The sequence below is a fragment of the Rhinolophus sinicus genome, linkage group LG04 (assembly GCF_036562045.2).
Source record: "Rhinolophus sinicus isolate RSC01 linkage group LG04, ASM3656204v1, whole genome shotgun sequence".
NCBI classification, from domain to species: Eukaryota; Metazoa; Chordata; class Mammalia; order Chiroptera; family Rhinolophidae; genus Rhinolophus; species Rhinolophus sinicus.
This window is the reverse complement of record NC_133754.1, coordinates 93,534,402-93,552,908: the sequence shown is the minus strand read 5'-3', so window position 1 is coordinate 93,552,908 and position 18,507 is coordinate 93,534,402. Positions and strand designations below refer to the sequence as shown.

Sequence of the window (18,507 nt, the reverse complement as noted above, 5' to 3'; positions counted from 1 at the left end):
AATATCAGGGGTGAACAGAAAACTTCATGCAGGCCTGAGGCTTCATGTAATCTGGCTCTGCCCCTCCTCCTCCTACTGCCTCAATCCACAATAGCCTTTTTCTTCCTATATTTGACCATTTCTAGTCTGGAATGTATAGTCTGGAAAGTTCCTGGGATTGTTTGAATGGGATTCAAACTCTGGCATGATTGAGGCAATCATAAATCTCACTGAACCAAAATTTATTTATCCATTCATTTATTTATGGAACACTCCAGTGTTAGGAGAAAAGGTGAAAATCACTAAGAAACCATTGTTCTTAGAGCTGGAAGCCTTAGGGTTACTCTTTTTCAGTGTGACTCTATCACGGGTTCAATACCTCTCCTTTCCTCATTCACCTAATACATCCCTCTTTATCCTTTAAAGATTTATTTCTAGCATCATCTCTCCCTGTTCTCTCCAGCAGAATTCCTATGTCCTTCACATGTGCCTGCAAAGCACTTTATTCAAACATCAGTTACTGTATTATATTGTAATTGGTTATATTGTTTATATCTTTGTCCTTCTCTCTGCAAGACTGTAAGCTTCTTAAGTAGAAAACACTCCTTACTAACCTTTTGGCTGAACTCCTAACACAGTTACTAGAGCTTGGTTGTCACTCAAAACTGTACCAAGCACTATTTCTAATTACTGGCGATATAGCAATGACTAAGAAAAGGTCTCTGCCTTCCTGAGCAAGTGGAAGTTTGCATGGATGAGCTAACGCACTGCCCAGCCGCTGGCTCACAGTACTTAATGTTTCTGAATGAAGAATCACTGTACCACTGACAGCATATTCCCAAGTAAGATCCAAGGTCTGTCAATAAGTGTTACTTGAGTCAAGTATTACATGGTCAAGTGAGCTTGGAATGTTGAGTTGGGATATTGAATTAAAGAAAATTAAATAGTTTTGTTTAATGTGGATTTTCACTTAAGTAGAAAACTCTTTACCAGAGCCCCTAAACATCTCAGTTGATTGAGTCTTTATGGGACAGCATTCTAAAACATTTGTTAATAGTCTCTATCTCTATCTAGAGACAATTGCAACAGAAAAGGTTCTTGGTATTTTGCAAAGCGTTATTGCCTTCTTTAAATAGTTCATTAATCAATCATATCTCTCCATTGCTTTAGAAAGAATATGCCTTTAAAGAAGACAGAGGCCATTTATTATCAGCTAAATTGTACATCATTTTATCCTCATTATTTATATTTAGATTAAAAAAAACTTCCATTGAAGGTCAAATCAATGGATATGGATTGGTGAATTGTGCTGTTTTCTAGCCATGTTTTTATGGCACTGTTTTAAGCATACAAGCTGCCTTTATGTAAAAAAGGAAATATGGACTTGATTAAATACTACATAGCAACTGTCCATCTGTATATGTATATAGCAAATCTTTTTTAACATGTCCTAATTATTAAACTTATGTGAATATTTAAGTTTTGAAAATTGAGTCAAAATAAACACGAAAGTAAAATTTTATGCAAGAAACTTATCTAAATTAGGAAAATAATTTAAAACCACTCCAAAAGTGAACAAGAAAATTTTTCAAATATTACATTTAATAGAAAACTTAATTTAAATGTAATTGTAATAACTGAGACATGTGTAGTAAGGTGAATATTTCAATTTACTTAAATTATATAAGCACATGTGTTTTGCTTCCCCTTAGAAAAACATTTTATAATTGAACACTAAAAATGAATTCAGGCTAAATATATTTAATTAAATACCAGTTTTGTGATAATTACAAAATCATTCCTCTATTATGAATACAGTTTTAAAAATGTTTATCTATATTAATGAGATAATGGAGGTAAAAATATAATGAAAATTTTGTTACTGGGTGCTTTGCTTCCTTGTCATTTATTTTGAGACTATTAATTTGACAAATATAAATCAGAGAGAGAAAATTACTTTTAAGAAGTGTTTTTATGTTTCTAAAGACTGATATTTATAGGAAAAGCACCAGAGTAGAGAAGGGTGTAGGGTTTGATGGTTTTCAGAGTGGATAAATTTAAAAGTGTCAACAAAGCTGAGAACTTTTGTAAACAGAAAGTTCATAATAAAACTAATAAGCATACTGTTTCAGTTAGTTTAAAAGTAAATGTATTAGATAACTTCTTTTGGATGGAAACATTTTTCTTTAGTGTACCTCATAAATATCAGAAAGAATCAAACACAAATGGACCAGCTTGCTTTTGATTACTGAAATGGTTGTATAGCCTAAAGCAAACTTCACAAAGGCAGACTAAATTGTCACCATGTTCTTAATTTACTATGTTGTATTTTTCTATTGGAGTCAAATATGTTACTGAAAAATCATTCTCTCCTACAAAGGGATGATAAGCTACTAAGAAAGTAATAACTTTCAGTTCCATTATCAGAAGTTTGGTAACTACTTCCACCCCATTTAGTGTGTATTAATGGAAAAGTCGAACAGGGTGTATATGGCTTTGGTAAAATGACATAAGCATGTTTAGTAATTAGTAGCTTTGCTCTGTCTTACAGGAGTTGTTTCTAACATAATTTTGTTTTAAACATTGTATCTAATTTCATTACATGGAAACACCATGCGAGAACAATCAAATGAAAAAATACTGCGTGCCTATTATTTGTAAACACTGTAAGACAAATATCTGATATCTTGTTTACAGTTAAGTAAGAGAGTCAAGGTGTAAATGCATGATGTATTAAATGAAAAGTTTAGATCCACCAAAGTACAGTAAGATATTTAATTGTCAAATTTATGAGCAAGGGTATTTTAGAGAGAAGAATGGCATGACTACAAAATAGACATAGAAATGTAGCAAAGAATAGTACACAAATAATTGCTAATTGGATGGGCATGTGAACATTTTAATGAGAGGGATAGCATGAAAGTAGGAATGAACACCACGTTATAAGACATAGAGGGAGGAGGGATTCTAAAATAATGCAAAAGTAGTGATGAAATTGGAAAGAAGGTAACTCTGTGGACTCTGCAAAGCAGGATAAAAGATTTTCTTCTGTGTGTGTGTGTGTGTGTGTGTGTACCGGGGGAGCCAAAAAAATGTATACAAGTGTACACTTTGGTCAACGTTGCTCAAGCAGTAGTTCGCCATAATCAGAAGCATCTGGACACTGATGGTAACCACTTTGAGCACCTCTTGTAATTACAGAAGTCAAACGTGACTTGTATTCACCTTTTGTTGTCGGCATATATTGAGTATTACAATTTTAGTAGTATTCCTTTCTTAAAATGTATGTACATTTTTGGATCTACGTATATAGAGGAGAGGAAGAGGGAGAGGGAGAGGGAGAGTTGCATTAAAAAATGTTAGACCTTTAAAAAGCATGTCTGAGTTTCTGAAAAACTTACTGATTTAGTTTGATAGAAATGCAAAACTATATACACTTTAGTTTGTAAAACAGCCGATATAATTACTTTTTATTAGTGGACTTGTAGAAAGCACTGGACCAAGAGCATCTATAGAAACTATCACTTCCATATAGATAACTAATACTCAGACAACTTGTCATTGACCTAGGGAGTGGCAGGGCTGGGATTTGAACCTATTTTTAACCGTCTGCCTCTTGTGACTGCTGCTTACTATGTACCATACACTGGGCTGAACACTTTACATGCATTCCTTAAGATAATTCTATAATCCCCATTTTCTAAATGAAGGAATTGAGATTTACATAATGTAATAGTGAAAATCATACACTTAATAATTTTAAATAATACAAGGCTTGTAAATATTATATAACTAAGACAACTTTTATATAAAATATGGGATTTAAGAAACATTTTATAGTGATATAAGTAATTTTAAAGATAATTGAAAGTTGTACAGTTTAGCGTAAGGATTTTCCTCAAAGTTAAGTAAATCCTTTTCTGTGTGATTTCTTATATAACCAGTTCTAAAGTCTTGTGGGGAAGAATTTTTAATTATTTCTAAAGATATTTAAGCCTATTCACTACAACAGTAATTATTAGGATGAAAGAATAGTCTACTTCCTTCAAATGGGATAATTACTATGTAGAATTAGATGTTTCACAATGAATTTTTATAATTTTCTTAATTAAGATTAAAGTAATTATTTATTCCCTAAAATTGCTTTAAATGGAGAGCCTAGCACTGCTGGAAGTAGGGGGAAAAAAGAAGACGAAAAGAAAAACAACAAAAAAACTAAGTTCTAAAAAGCTTTGTACGCAATTGGCATTTTTTCTTAAATAAAAGAAAGGTTAAGCAAGGAAAATAGTTGATTAAGGGTGCAACGACAATAAGTGAAAATGCAATTCAGCATTTACGTATCATATGGTAACAGAGAGCTCATTGAATAAAGTTGTTTTTTACTTTTTGGAAACTTTCTCTTCTCTACTCTTCAGCCCTACCTTGTTTAATTGGTCATAATATTGGAGCCACACTTTTTTGCAAATGTTAATAAAGTGAAAAAGTATACGAAATTGTCCCTTAAATGGTTTCACCATTAAAATATTCCTGTTCTCTCCCACTATATCTCTTATGGAGGTTCATACCTGGTGACTTCTTTAAGAAAAACCAGTACGGGTAATGACCTGGCAGTGCCCTAGTAGGATGGCTCTTCCTCTTTCCTACAAATTAAGGGAGGCTCACGAACCAAATCTACCATTCTGTCTGGACACTTCACTCCTGTTCAGAATTTACAAACATAGTAAATAAATATTTTGTGAGAATTGAGCCCAGTTTCCTGGACCACACTTAAAATCACTGCTCTTGTGTCTTGCAGTAACATACAGGACCTAACCAGATGCTTATGGGCTTATTTTTCTCATCTGTCATTTTCACATTGAAAATTATCTGTTAAAGACTGTAAAACCACTTTATTTCTCACAATAGCAGAAACCAGATCATAGAGAGTAGTGGTGAACCCAAGAGGCACATGGATATTTTTTGTCCTCAGAAAACTGCTTTCCCTGAAGACAGTAAAATAAAATAAAAACAAATTAAAGAATAAAAACATCTGATATCTATCAGGAGACTTTTCTTTTTACAACATTCAGAATAAAGTAATATAAGCCCTCTGACGTGATTATTTTAAGGACAGAAAGAGAAGATATTTTTCTTGAATGATTTTCTCTGCCCTTTATCAAATGGGCACGCATCTGCCTTCAAAGGTACAGTATAAGTATACCCCTCTTTAAAATCAATGTATAACATTAACATGGTTTTTCAAAGTTCACTGTGAATAAACTAGTTTTCTATTTTAGTATATTTTATGCCAAAAGATTTTCATGTTATGAGACTAAGATTATATTATCATACTTTAACCAAATAATACTACCTTTTCCTCTTTCTAATAAAAATGTAAATTAAGAGCAAAAGTGATACAAAGTACAGTGGGTTGATTGTAAATAATGCAGGGGAGGAGGACAGAAATACAAACAGGTAGTCAACAGTGAGTAGCAACATAAGCAAACAGTCAGATGGTAAGTGGGGTCAAAATAAGAAACCCACATTGGAAACAATTTTAGACAAAAAGTATATTTTTCTACCCACATTTTTTTTTTTCATGTCCAGGTGTTTGATTTGGTTGCTAACAAAACTTTCTCATCATTAAGTATATCTTGTGCAAGCTAACCTACACTAATAATAGTCACTTTTTTTTTTTTCCTCTAAAGCTTCATTATAGTTAATTGGGAAGCTTGTTCAGTTCATATACATTCATCAATCACTATTTCCCTCTCCTGTGAATCCAAAATGTTTCAGAAAGTTTAGCAAAAATCATCATTAAGGGCCGGCCCGGTGGCTCAGGCGGTTAGAGCTCCGTGCTCCTAACTCCGAAGGCTGCCGGTTCGATTCCCACATGGGCCAGTGAGCTCTCAACCACAAGGTTGCCAGTTCAATTCCTCGAGTCCCGCAAGGGATGGTGGGCTCTGCCCCCTGCAACTAAGATTGAACACGGCACCTTGAGCTGAGCTGCCTCCCGGATGGCTCAGTTGTTGGTTGGAGCATGGGCTCTCAACCACAAGGTTGCCAGTTCAATTCCTCGAGTCCCGCAAGGGATGGTGGGCAGCGCCCCCTGCAACTAAAATTGAACACGGCACCTTGAGCTGAGCTGCCGCTGAGCTCCCGGATGGCTCAGTTGGTTGGAGTGCGTCCTCTCAACCACAAGGTTGCTGGTTCGACTCCCGCAAGGGATGGTGGGCTGTGCCCCCTGCAACTAGCAACGGCAACTGGACCTGGAGCTGAGCTGCGCCCTCCACAACTAAGACTGAAAGAACAACAACTTGAAGCTGAACAGAACCCTCCACAACTAAGATTGAAAGGACAACAATTTGACCATTGTTCCCCAATAAAGTCCTGTTAAAAAAAAAAAAAAAAAAAAAAAACTTAAAAAAAAAAAAATCATCATTAATAGTGACTTCTCACCACTCATATGCATGAGAACAAATGATAGAGCCAAAGAGTTGGGGTGCACCCCCAGTGCTGTATTTGGAATCCTGATTATGGAATCCTGTCTTACCGTACAGCTTCAGTAATCACGTGGAGCGAGAGAGAAAACAAGGCTGGCTTACAAAACACTTGACTGAGGACTAGGATTTGACTTTGTGAACTGTGACCTTACCATGTCAGAAATTGAGAATACACTTTTCAAAGACAGGAAGGAAGGATGCACTTCTCAGAGCTTCCCCAATCCATTTGTAATTTAAATGACCAGATATTACACACAGCCTCAGGCTAGAGAGAATATTAGAAAGTCAGAGAAAGAAGACCTTGGAAGAGGAGCACAGTAGTATGTAGGAAAGAGTCAGAACAGTATTAATGGTTTAAAATGTCAAATGTATACATGTAGCTATAACATGGATAAGAGTACAGAGAGAGAGAGAGAAACACATACAGAGAGCATTGGGGTACTATACAGAGGGTGCAAAAAAATGTATACACATTTTAAGAAAGGAAAAACTGTATTAAAATAGTAATACTCAATATACACCAATAACAAAAGATGAATACAAGTCATGTGTATACATATTTTTGGCACCCCCGGTAATGCACTAGGAATTGACTGAATAGGACACAAGACAGGTTAATAAAAGGCTGCTGATTTTTCTTATGGAGGAGATCTAAGTGTGTCAATAAATACAGAATTTGTTTTGTCAGCATGTTTTGTAATCGTGTGTCATTAGCATACTCACATCTGTGTCCTTGTATGTTCACCTATGCAGTAAGTTCGTCCTGCCATTGTATTACTGTATTTTTTTCCTCTTTCCTTAACACTTACACAATAATTGTTTTGGGAGCCATGTTTGCAAAGTGGCCCCCAAATGCCAAAGGAGCTAAAAGGCCAAAATGATGCAGATAAGTCCAGTTTGTCAATTTAAAGTGTTTTAATAGGAAACTTACAGAAACATAGTCCTGAGCAATAGCAGCAAGACAAACATGGATCCCCTCACTGTTCAACCCCAGACCACCAGTTTCTATCTCCCTAAGACACGGACCTCCATACTCATAGTTTTTTTCATTTGGAGTAATTAGTTCTGGTTATGGAGAAGCAGCAAACAGCTGTGTTGGTGCTTTCAATGTAATATCCTTAAGATAGTCCATTTTCTTGGTTGCTTTGCAGATGGAGGAAATATAGCAGGAGCTAGGAAATCAGACTACCTGAGGACAAATACTTACCCTGCTTAATCATAGTCAGATTGCTTGGCCTCTCTGCCTCCATTTCTTCATGTGTAAAATGGGTTAATTGCAGTATTAATCTCATAGGGAATTTATGAAGAATGAACCAGTTACTACATGCTTAGAAAGTACGTGTAGCACAATAAGCTCTCAGTTAATATTGGCCAGTCCACAAGTATTATTATTTTAGGAACTTAATTCTTGGGTTAGATGATAATACAATTGACATACAACCTCCAAATCTCAGGTATTGAATATATGAAAAATGTATTTCTCACTCATATACATGTCCAACAGGGGTCTGCAGGGAAGTTCCCTGCTCAGTGAAATCACTCAGGGATGCAAAATGCTGGAAACTCCACATCAAGACATATTTTCTTAATTCCTATGGAGCGAGGGGAATGTGGCAGATTGTTCATTGGCTCTTACAACTTTTGTCTGGAAGTGACTCACTTCTGCTCACATTCTGTTGGCTGGGGGAAGTTACATAGGCATGCCTAATTTCACACTCAAAAAAGAAAAGTGCAATGTACAGTGTGTCCAGCGGAGGGGAGATAAGTTTTTAACTGTTAGTCTGTCAGTTAGTATTTGTGTTTTTGTTCACTGTTGGTAGGATTAGAAGTCTTGCACAGAAATCCTGACCTCTGTGATTACCACCAGTTCTTTAGCCAAGTAGATATTTAATTTCTCACTGTATTTTATGTCTGCCTTTAGCAAAATATTTCTTGGTTCCTTTTACTGTTTTCTGTGTTCCATTGGATAGTTTTTGTTACCAAAACGTAATAACCATGTAACAGTTCATTTAGGCTTTAACCAGGTAAAGTCAGTTTTTCCCCCAACTTATGAAGGTGATCCATTCCTGAGAGAGGAAGGGGCACTTCTTTTAAGAAGATTGAGCACATTCTCATAAACCTAAAATGTAATTACCAATAATTTTGTAGAGAAAAATTATGATTTCCTGAACTCTGCTTATGCTAAAATAGTATCAAACTCCATTTAATGAACATTATAATAATAGTAAGTGTATCATGATTAAACTTAACTGGGAATCTTCTCTTTATTAATTACTAGCTGTTTGCCTACTTTTTTTTACCAGCAATTATGCACTGTACTTGTAATACCACACTTAGGAACAAAACATACATATGATCTCAATGTTTCCATAATTCAGTTATGAAAAACAAAAACAAAGCTATAAACACTAGATGATAGATAGATAGATAGATAGATAGATAGATAGATAGATAGATAGATAGATGGTAGATAGATAGATAGATGGTAGATAGATCGATAACACATTATCACATTCAACCCTTATCAGAGGTGTCACGAGATTAAAACAGCTATAAACTAGCAAAGCCCAGCAGAACTTCAGTGATTTCTGATTTCTGTACTACCTGTACAGCTATGCAGATGACAGCCCAGTGGTCCATATATTTGCTTACCTGTTGGCTCTCCAAGTACAGAAAATCAAAGTTAGCCCTGCTTCATGAAAAGAAGTGCTTGGAAACCTAACTTAGGATATTAAAGGAAACTCTCTGAGCAGTCAGAATATTCTGACCTAAATAAGTATGTCAGAGTTAGTTTTTTGATCATGCTTATAAATTATTAACAACAAACACATCTACAGTTACTCTGTAAAACTTACTATAGTAGTCTGTGTTGTTGTTGTTTTTCTGCAGTGTCTCACAGGGTGCAGAAGAATCTGGCAGAGTATATTTTATGCTGAAGTGTTCAATAGGAGTGATAGAGGGCCAGTTTAGTTAAAGAGTTTGTAGACTTGTATATTGGTGAATTTCAGTTGTAAAACAGTGAAGCACATGTGACTGAGGATAAAAGGAAAGGGAATGCATGCTGTCGTTATGCTGCTCGAATATATCTGCAGCGTCAAGAACATCGTCTACATAGGACAAGTGCTCAGCAAATGCCTTTTTGAATGGAAACATTGAAGGAAGGAGAAGGACACAGTTTGAAGACAAAACAGTAATGATTTCCTAGATTGGTAACCTGGCACAGATGCCAAGTACAATGGCATTGGAACATCAGCCTTCTGTAGCCATATCGTCCTGGCTACGGAAGTCCCTCTAATAAATCCTGACTTGCTGGTAAATAGTACAACCCACCAGAAAAACTAGGGATGCAGTGAGATGATTATTTGTATTCTTTCTACCCATACTTCTAAATATGTGTGGATCTGAAACTGTCTTGAGAAAAAAATTATTAAAATTGTGGCTCTCTCCCCCAGAATTCTTATGTACATAGCCCATAACATTTGCACACCATTTCAGGAGCTGTGGGCCCACAAAAATCATCCTTGGATTACTGCTGAGTAAATACCACATAGGACGTGTGATCAGACAATATGGTGAATGTTTAAATCAAACAAAATATATTACAACAAAAGACACATTGCCATTAGTCCGCTTCAAAAGACTCCTCCTTGCTTCGAACACACCCCATCATGCTTGCCACTTTCTGAAGCAGTTCTGGAAGTCCTCTTTCCTGAGTGTCTTTAGTTGTGTTGTCATGGCTGCCTCCATGTCCTGAATCATTTTGACTTTGGGGAAGAGCCAGAAGTTGCACGTTGCCAGATCCGGTGAATAAGGTGGATGAGGACACTGTAATGTTTTTATTTGACAGAAATTGCTGTATCAGAAGCAATGTGTGACACGGAGCGTTATCATGATGAAGGATGATTTATGGCACACTTTAAAACACACCTTCTCTCAACCATAGTTCACACCCAACTGACTGCACCGAACAAGGTGAAACTTGTCACACACTGTTACTGAGGTTCGATGCGTCGCTTCCTGTATTGAAGATCCCTGCCTTCCCATTAGATGGCACTCAGCAGCAGCATTCAGCGTATTTTGTGATCACAACGGAAAGACTCCATGTCACACATTGTTTCCGGTACAGCAATTTCTGTCAACATTATGTCCATTCTATTCACTGGATCTGGCAGTGGCTCTTTCCCAAAGTCAAAATGATTCAGGACACAGAGGCAGCCATGACAGCACAACTAAAGACATTCAGGAAAGAGGGCTCCAGAACTGCTTCAGAAAGTGGCAAGAATGATGGGATACGTGTGTTTAAAGTGAGAGGAGAGTATTTTGAGGGGGGTTAATATCAATTTGTCTCTTACTGTAATAATTTAAAAAAAAAAAACATTCACTGTATGGTTTGGTCACAGCTTGTATTCTGCAACTCTGTTGTTTGGTTCAGACACATTTGGGATTGGTGTCTTCTTGATAGATTGACCCTTCTATCATTAGGTAAGGTCTTTCTTTGTCTCTAGTAATTTATTTTCTCTAAAGTATATGTTTATCTGAGATTATTATAGCAACTCCTGCTTTCTTTTAATTTTTGAATGATATATTTATTTTATCCTTCGACTTTCAACCTACCTATGTTGTTATACTTGAAGTGGATTTCTTATAGAAAGCATTGTTTCCAAAGCATTATTTCTTTTCTGTTTGTTCTACATTTTTTTGTTGTTGTTTCTGTTTTGCTTTTTTCCTGCCTTCCTGTGATTTATTTGGACATGTTTTAGAATTCCATTTTGTTTTAGCCATTGTGATTTTTTGTTTTGTTTTGTTTTAGCATTGTAATGTGTTCATTTGAGAATTTTATAAAGACATTGGGAGTTAAAGTGATATTTTTGTAAACCTTAGTTGGTAATTACACTGAAATACTTATTGTTACTTTCATTATAATTGTCATTCTTCTAGTTTGAAAAAATAAATTGCACATATTTTTATACCTATAATGGATGCATACTACTGCAGAATTAAATGGAGATGCATAACGTAGCATAATTTCTAGGACAGTTGCACAAAGAAGAGACTGGAATAAGGTATATTGCAGACTTCACAACAAATTGCAGTTTTCTGTAGCAGAGCAAAACAAGAGTCTGTTGCTTAAAAGAAATTTTAAAAATAATAAAGGGGATAATACCAACAGAAACTTCTAGCAAATGCATAATTTTAATAAGTTACTTTTCATGAGTCAAAAAACAATCAAAATTATTCTCCTGAAATCAGAATTAAATGCTAAATAACATTTTTGTAAATTATTGTATTTATTTATTTATTTATTTATTTATTTATTTATTAAGGGATGATTGACACATAGCATTATATTAGCTTCAGATGTACAGTATATTGATTCACTATTTCTGTATATTGCAAAATGATCACAATAAGTCTAGTTAACATCCATCCCCACACATTATTAAAAAATATTTTTTCTTGTAATGTGAACTTTTAAGATTTACTCTCTTAGCAACTTACAAATATACAGTACAGTGTTATTAACTAGAGTCACCATGCTGTGTATTACATCCCCATGGCTTATTTATTTTGTAACTGGAAATTGTGCTTTTTGACCCCCTACACCCATCTCTCCCAGCTCCCACCTCCCACCTCCGGGAACCAACAATCTGTTCTCTGTATCTATGATTTCTGTTTTTTTGCTCCCCCCCCCCATGTGGGGATGGGGGGCATTGGTTTGTTTTAGATTTCACATATAACGAAATCATACAATATTTGTCTTTCTCTGACTTATGCTTAGCGTAATGCCCTCAAGGTCCATCCATGTTGTCACAAAGGGCAAGACATCCTTTTTTGAGGTTGAATAGTATTCCATTTGTGTTTGTGTGTGTCGGGGGGAGGTGTGTATCTGTCTTCTTTATCCATTCACCCTTGATGAACACTTAGGTTGCTTCCAAGGATTAGCTATTATAAATAATGCTGCTGAACACAGAGGTACATTTATTTTTTTGAGTTAGTTTTTTTCTTTTCTTCATGTAAATACTCAGAAGTGGAATTGCTGGATCATAAAGTAGATCTATTTGTCATTTTTTGAGGAATCTCCATACTGTTTTCCATAGTGGCTGCACCAATTAGCAATCCCACCAACAGTGTACAGTGTTCCCTTTTCTCCACATCCTCGCCAATACTTGTTATTTCCTGTCTTTTTTATAATAACCATTATAATTGGTGTGAGGTGGTATCTCATTGTGGTTTTCATTTGTATTTCTCTGATATTAGTGATGTTGAGCACCATTTCATGTACCTGTTGGCCATCTATATGTCTTCTGTTCAGAGAGTCTGATCATTTTTTAATCGGGTTGTTTGTTATTGAGTTGTATGAGTTTTCTTTATAAATATATTTTGGATGTTAATGTCTTATCAAGTATATGATTTGCAAATATTTTCTCCCATTTTGTCAGTTGCCGCTTCATTTTGTAGATGGTTTCCTTTGCTGTGCAGAAATTTTTTGTTTGATGTAGTCCTACTTGTTTATATTTGCTTTTATTGTTGCCTTTGCTTTGGTGTCAAATCCAAAAAATGATAATAAGACCAATGTTAAGGAGCTTACTGCCTAGGTTTTCTTCTAGGAGTTTTATCGTTTCAAGTCTTATGTTCAAGTCCTTGATCCATTCTTAACTTATTTTTTGTGTATGGTGTAAGACAGTGGTCCAGTTTTTTTCTTGTGCATGTCGCTGTCCAGTTTTCCCAACACTTTATTAAAGACACTGTCCTTTCCCCAACTGTATATTCTTGGCTTCTTTGTCATAAATTAATTGATCATATATGTGTGGGCTTATTTCTGGAATCTCTTTTCTGTTCCATTGACCTGTGTGTCTGTTTTTATGCCGATACTGTACTATCTTGATTATTATAGCTTTGTGATATTGTTTGGAATTAGGAAATGTGATGCCTCCAGCTTTGTTCTCTTTCTCAACATTGCTTTGGCTATTTAGGATTTTTGTGGTTCCGTCATATGTTAGGATTGTTTGTTCTATTTCTGTGAAAATGCCACTGGAATTTTGCTAGAGACTGCATTGAATCTGTAGATTGCTTGGGGTAGTATAAACATTTTAACAATATCAATTCTTCCATTTGCTGAGCATGGAATATCCTTATTTGTGTCTTCAATTTCTTTCATCATTGTCTTATACTTTTCAGTGTACAGGTCTTTTGCCTCCTTGGTTAAATTTATTCCTACATATATTGCAGGTTTCACCCCACTATCTGATAGTAGAGTGTTTCTATGAAACCTTTCCTAAGCCAAAATGACTTAAAGCAGAGTATCTCCTGCTTTCCAAAAAATCACCTTACATGACTTCACTTATACAAAAGACCTACATTAGTGCTTGTTTTCAGTAATTGGAAAAAAAAAAAAAAAAAAAAAACCGAAAGAGGATTTTAGCTTTTTGAAAAAAGCTCTTACCATACTAACATCAGTCTTTCATAAAAACAAAGTAGTGTAACACAAAGTTTCAGAAAGTGGTTCTACCTGTGTTCTTTTTGATGCAGTTGTAAATGGGATTGTTTTCTTAGTTTCTCCTTCTGATAGTTCATCAGCTATAATGTTTTTAGTATGTCTCTTGGTATAGCTTTCTCAGTGGTTGGTCTAATTGTTACATTACATATACATAACTTATTAGTCTACAGGTGGTTTCATTTTACCAGTTCAAGTAGAGAATAGAAAATTTATCTTCCTCCGTTACATCCCTTTTTACCCTCCCACATTTATATTTGTTTTAATTTTACCTCTACACACACTCAGAACCACATCAGGCAGTGTTACACTTTTTGCTTCAACAGTAAAGTGTAATTTAGAAAACTCAAGAAGAAAAGGAAAGCCTATCGTTACATTTACTCATATTTTGCTTATTGTATTTTTTTCTTCCTTCCTGATGTTCCAATATTCCTTCTTTTGTTTCTTCCCTTATGTTTACAGTAGGACTCCCTTTAGCCATTCTTTTGGACTAGCTGTGATGCAACAGATACTTTCCCTTTTTTTTTAACTGAAAATATCTTCATGTCTTCTTTATTCCTGAAGGATATTTTCACTAGGGGTAGGTTTCTGGGTTGGCAGTTCTTTTCTTTTGGCATATAACATATACTTTGTCACTTCCTCTGGCCACCATAGCTTTTAATGTCAAATATGCTGTCATTGTGATTGTTTTACCTCTATAAGTGAGATGTCATTTTTCTCTGGTGGCTTTTTAGGATTTTCTTTATCCTTAGTTTTCAGAAGTTTAATTATGATGTGTCTTGGCATGAATTTCTTGCAGTTGATTATGTTTGGACTTCAGTCTGCTTCTTAAATCAGCACATTTATGGGATCATTTGTTTGTTAGTTTTTGACAAATTTGGGAAGTATTCAGCCATTATTTCTGCAGGTACTATTTCAGCCCTGTTCCCTTTCCCATCTCCGTCCAGGACTCGTTTTGTTTGTTTGTTTGTTTGTTTGTTTCTTAGTCTATTTTCTCTTTCTTGTTGAGATTTTGTAACTTCCATTGCTCTATCTTCCAGTTAACTAATCCTTTTTTCTGTCCCCTCTGCTATTGAAGCCATCTGCTGAGCTTTTTATTTTGGTTACTGTATGTGTTAGTTGTAACATTTCCATTTGGTACTTCTTTGCATCTTCTGGTATGTTTAGTTTTTGTTGTGTTTTTGTTTTGTTTTTCTCTAAGACTTTGTTTCTTTGCAGAGGCTTTCTTTTTGTTTTTGTTTTAAGCATGTTCATAATGCTCATTGAAGCATTTTCTTTTATTATGCCTTGTTTAAAATCTTTGTCAGAAAATTCTAACATTCCCGTCATCTTAGCATTGGTGTCTATTGACTATCTTTTTTGTAATATATTTCAGATCTTCCAGATCCTTAATATAAGTAATTTGAGATTGAAACCTGGACATTTTCTTGTTACTTTCTGAAATATTTTTATCTCATTTCAACCTGCAGTTTTATTTGACTTTCTCTGACATGCTGCATCAGAAGTGGGGAGCGCTCCCTCTTCATTGCCAGGTGAAAGTAGAAATCTGGGTTTCCCACTCCCTTACGTTGACATCCAAGGAGTGGGTGACTCTTCATTACTGCTTGGTAGGCATGGGAGTTCCAGCTCCTCACATGTTGTCTACTCATAGGGGTGACCTCGTTGCTGTTGGTCAGTAGTGAATCTCTCTCTCTCTATCTCTCTCTCTCTCTCTCTCTCTCTCTGTCTGTCTCTGTCTCTGTCTCTGTCTCTCTGTCTCATCTCCTCTTCACAACATCCAGTGGAGAGAGGGAAACCTGTCTCATTACTGTTTCATGGGGTAGAAATCCAGGCCCTCCACGTGGTCTCCATTGACTGGTTACCAGCCAGCAGAAATGAAACTCCTGGCTCCTTAGTGCTCTGATATCACCACCTAAGGATGGTAGGGCATCTCATCACACCTTCATGAGGCTTTACATCTAGGCTCCCCATTCATCCTTTGCTAATGCGGGGAGGATGGTGATCACAGTTTCTCATAGTGTTTGGCAAGAGTGCAGGAGATGTTGTCTAAAAGTTTTCTGTTTTCCTACAATAGCCCTTTCCTGGTCCTTTGGCTAGAGAAAGAGACTTTTGGGGGGGCCTTTTTTCCCCTTTGGTCTGCACCCATTGGCCCACCTGGTTGCTGGTCCCTTCGCCTCCACGTCTAGGATATGTGACGAAAAGATAACCGAGGGAACTCACCATTGTGTTGCTTTTTAGGCCTTGAAGCCCTTAGCCAGTTGGCGTTCTGTTCTCCACCTTTCAGAGTGTTGTTATGTTTGTTTTATATATAATGTCCTTTCTATTTTTCAGTTGTACTTAATGGAAGAAATAGAGAAAAGTATGTCTGTGGTTAGAAATTTGAGAAAACATTAGATCTCTGGTCTATCCTATCTCTGGTGAATTTCGTTACTTAATTGTAACATACACTTGAGGAAAATCTTCCTAGCAAGATTTTAGCATGGTCTTCCTTAAACCACTAGGATTAGTCGTATTTGTAAGGATACAAATCATCCTATTTTAAATTAATAACAGAATTACACTACTTGTAACCATTATTCATCAGGTAATCATTATTTTGGTAAAAAATTGAGTAATTATAATATGTTTAAAAAAACAACTATATTAAAGTATACTTCAAATGCTTATAATTTTAATGTTCTTTATATATATGTGTGTATATAAATGCATATATATATATCCCTTATATTATGTTCTTTTACAATTAAGTTACAGAAAACAAAATTATATAGCCATAAAATCTGAAATGTTTTTCAAAAGTGAATCATAGTTCTCAGTAACTATACGTAGATTTTCAAAGTAAAAAATTGTTTTGTTTTAATTCATTAAGTATTTATTAAAAACATAGTTATGTGCCGTTGTGCTAGAGATATACTGATGAGCAAAACATACATAGTTCCTGCCTCGATCAAACATAATGTTCTCCTACAATAAAATATCAAAATAAAAAATGAAAGCATTTTATATGATTTTATGAATAGTGCTGCTGAGGAAAATTAGAATATTATCTTTTGAGTATATTATTCCAAATACTATATAGAGAAAAACAGACTTTTCAAGCATTGGTATTTATCACCAATGTTTATTGAAATTAAATTGAAAAGCAAATGATATTTAATGAATGTTCCATTGATGTGCAGTGAGCATACTACAGTAGTTTCTGACATATCTCATGGATTTTTAATATTGGTTTAGAGTGTAACACGGTTTAGACAAGTTACCCAATGATGACCGTGATTGTTAATGGTTTATATTAGCTGAAAGCCGTAAAATCATCCAAGGATTCTGTTAGCATTAGAATAATAATTTACCAAGACAATTACCATATACTGGAATTTTTTGCAGCTCTAATTCAGTATTATTAATAATGGATAAAATTGCACTTTTCTCAGGTTGCTGTGGGCAGCAGGGAATTATTTCAATGAATATTTCAGCACATTATTTTAATCATTGTACCACCAAATCTAAGTGGGCAATATTTTATAGTTCTTAATTCAGTCTACTAAGAAACCATGGTCATTAAATTGCAAACTATTTGTAGTGAGGTCTGTCCTGTGATTTACAAGCCTTGTTAAAAACAGTGTAAAAGAATGCAAACTGTGCCATTAATACTTGTAATTTGATGCTGCATTTGTTACTAAATGCCCATGATAAATGTTTTGGTTTTTTTTAGCAGAAGGGAGAACATTATAAAGAAAGCAGAGCTGAGTGTTATAATGCCTAAAATCTGAGGATGTTACTATTTTAAGTTTTGTTCATTTGTAAACATGTATACAAACACAATTGTGTAAAATATAAATATCTCAAAAAGTATTTTAATTTTCCGTTGAGACCAAAGAAATATTTAATTTTATAGGAAAAAATGTATTTCCAGTTATCCATTGTTGGTAATATTGATTCTTGTTTCTGTATTTTCCCATTCTTAGCCAATTGCATGATTTCTGGCGCTTGGATTACTGGGAAGACGATCTGCGTCGAAGGAGGCGATTTGTTCGGAATGCATTTGGCTCCACTCATGCTGAAGCATTGCTCAAAGCTGCAATAGAGTACGGTTAGTACCAATGCCTCTTACACAAAAATACTTCTCATGTGAGGTGACTGTGTTGTTTGGTAATTCATTTCTTTCGCTGGCGTTTAAAATTCTCCATGTCTTAAGTCAGAAGTATTATGTTCTGCTTTATGGTTCAGCATCATTTAGGCTACACTTAATCAAGCCAAAACTTCCCCCGCTTGATGTATTTTAGATCCTTGAACTTCTTTTTAAGAGATGAAAAGACTCTAAATAGTTGGTTATTACCCAACGTCCTTCTCATACTGCCTAAAACAAGAGTGAAATCAGTTTCTTTTTCAGTGTCATTTGAACTTTGGTGGCTAAGACCCAAGGTGAAAGAAATTTATACTGTTGGTAATTGTGTCCTCAGACTTATATATTTTTATCTATAATTTGTATGTATATGTGTGTGTATACACACATATATATGCTGTGTGAATATACATATAAATAATACACAT

At 35.2% G+C, this 18,507-nt stretch overlaps 1 protein-coding gene across 7 annotated transcripts in view; it reads left to right on the top strand.

Moving 5' to 3' along the window:
• Window positions 1-18,507, top strand: part of NBEA (neurobeachin) — a 661,793-nt gene that overhangs the window by 405,234 nt on the left and 238,052 nt on the right. For all 7 annotated transcript variants that reach the window (XM_074330026.1, XM_074330024.1, XM_074330023.1 and 4 more), the window contains one exon: window positions 17,922-18,046. In XM_074330026.1, coding sequence (XP_074186127.1) covers window positions 17,922-18,046 — 125 coding nt within the window. The remainder of the gene's footprint in view (window positions 1-17,921; window positions 18,047-18,507) is intronic.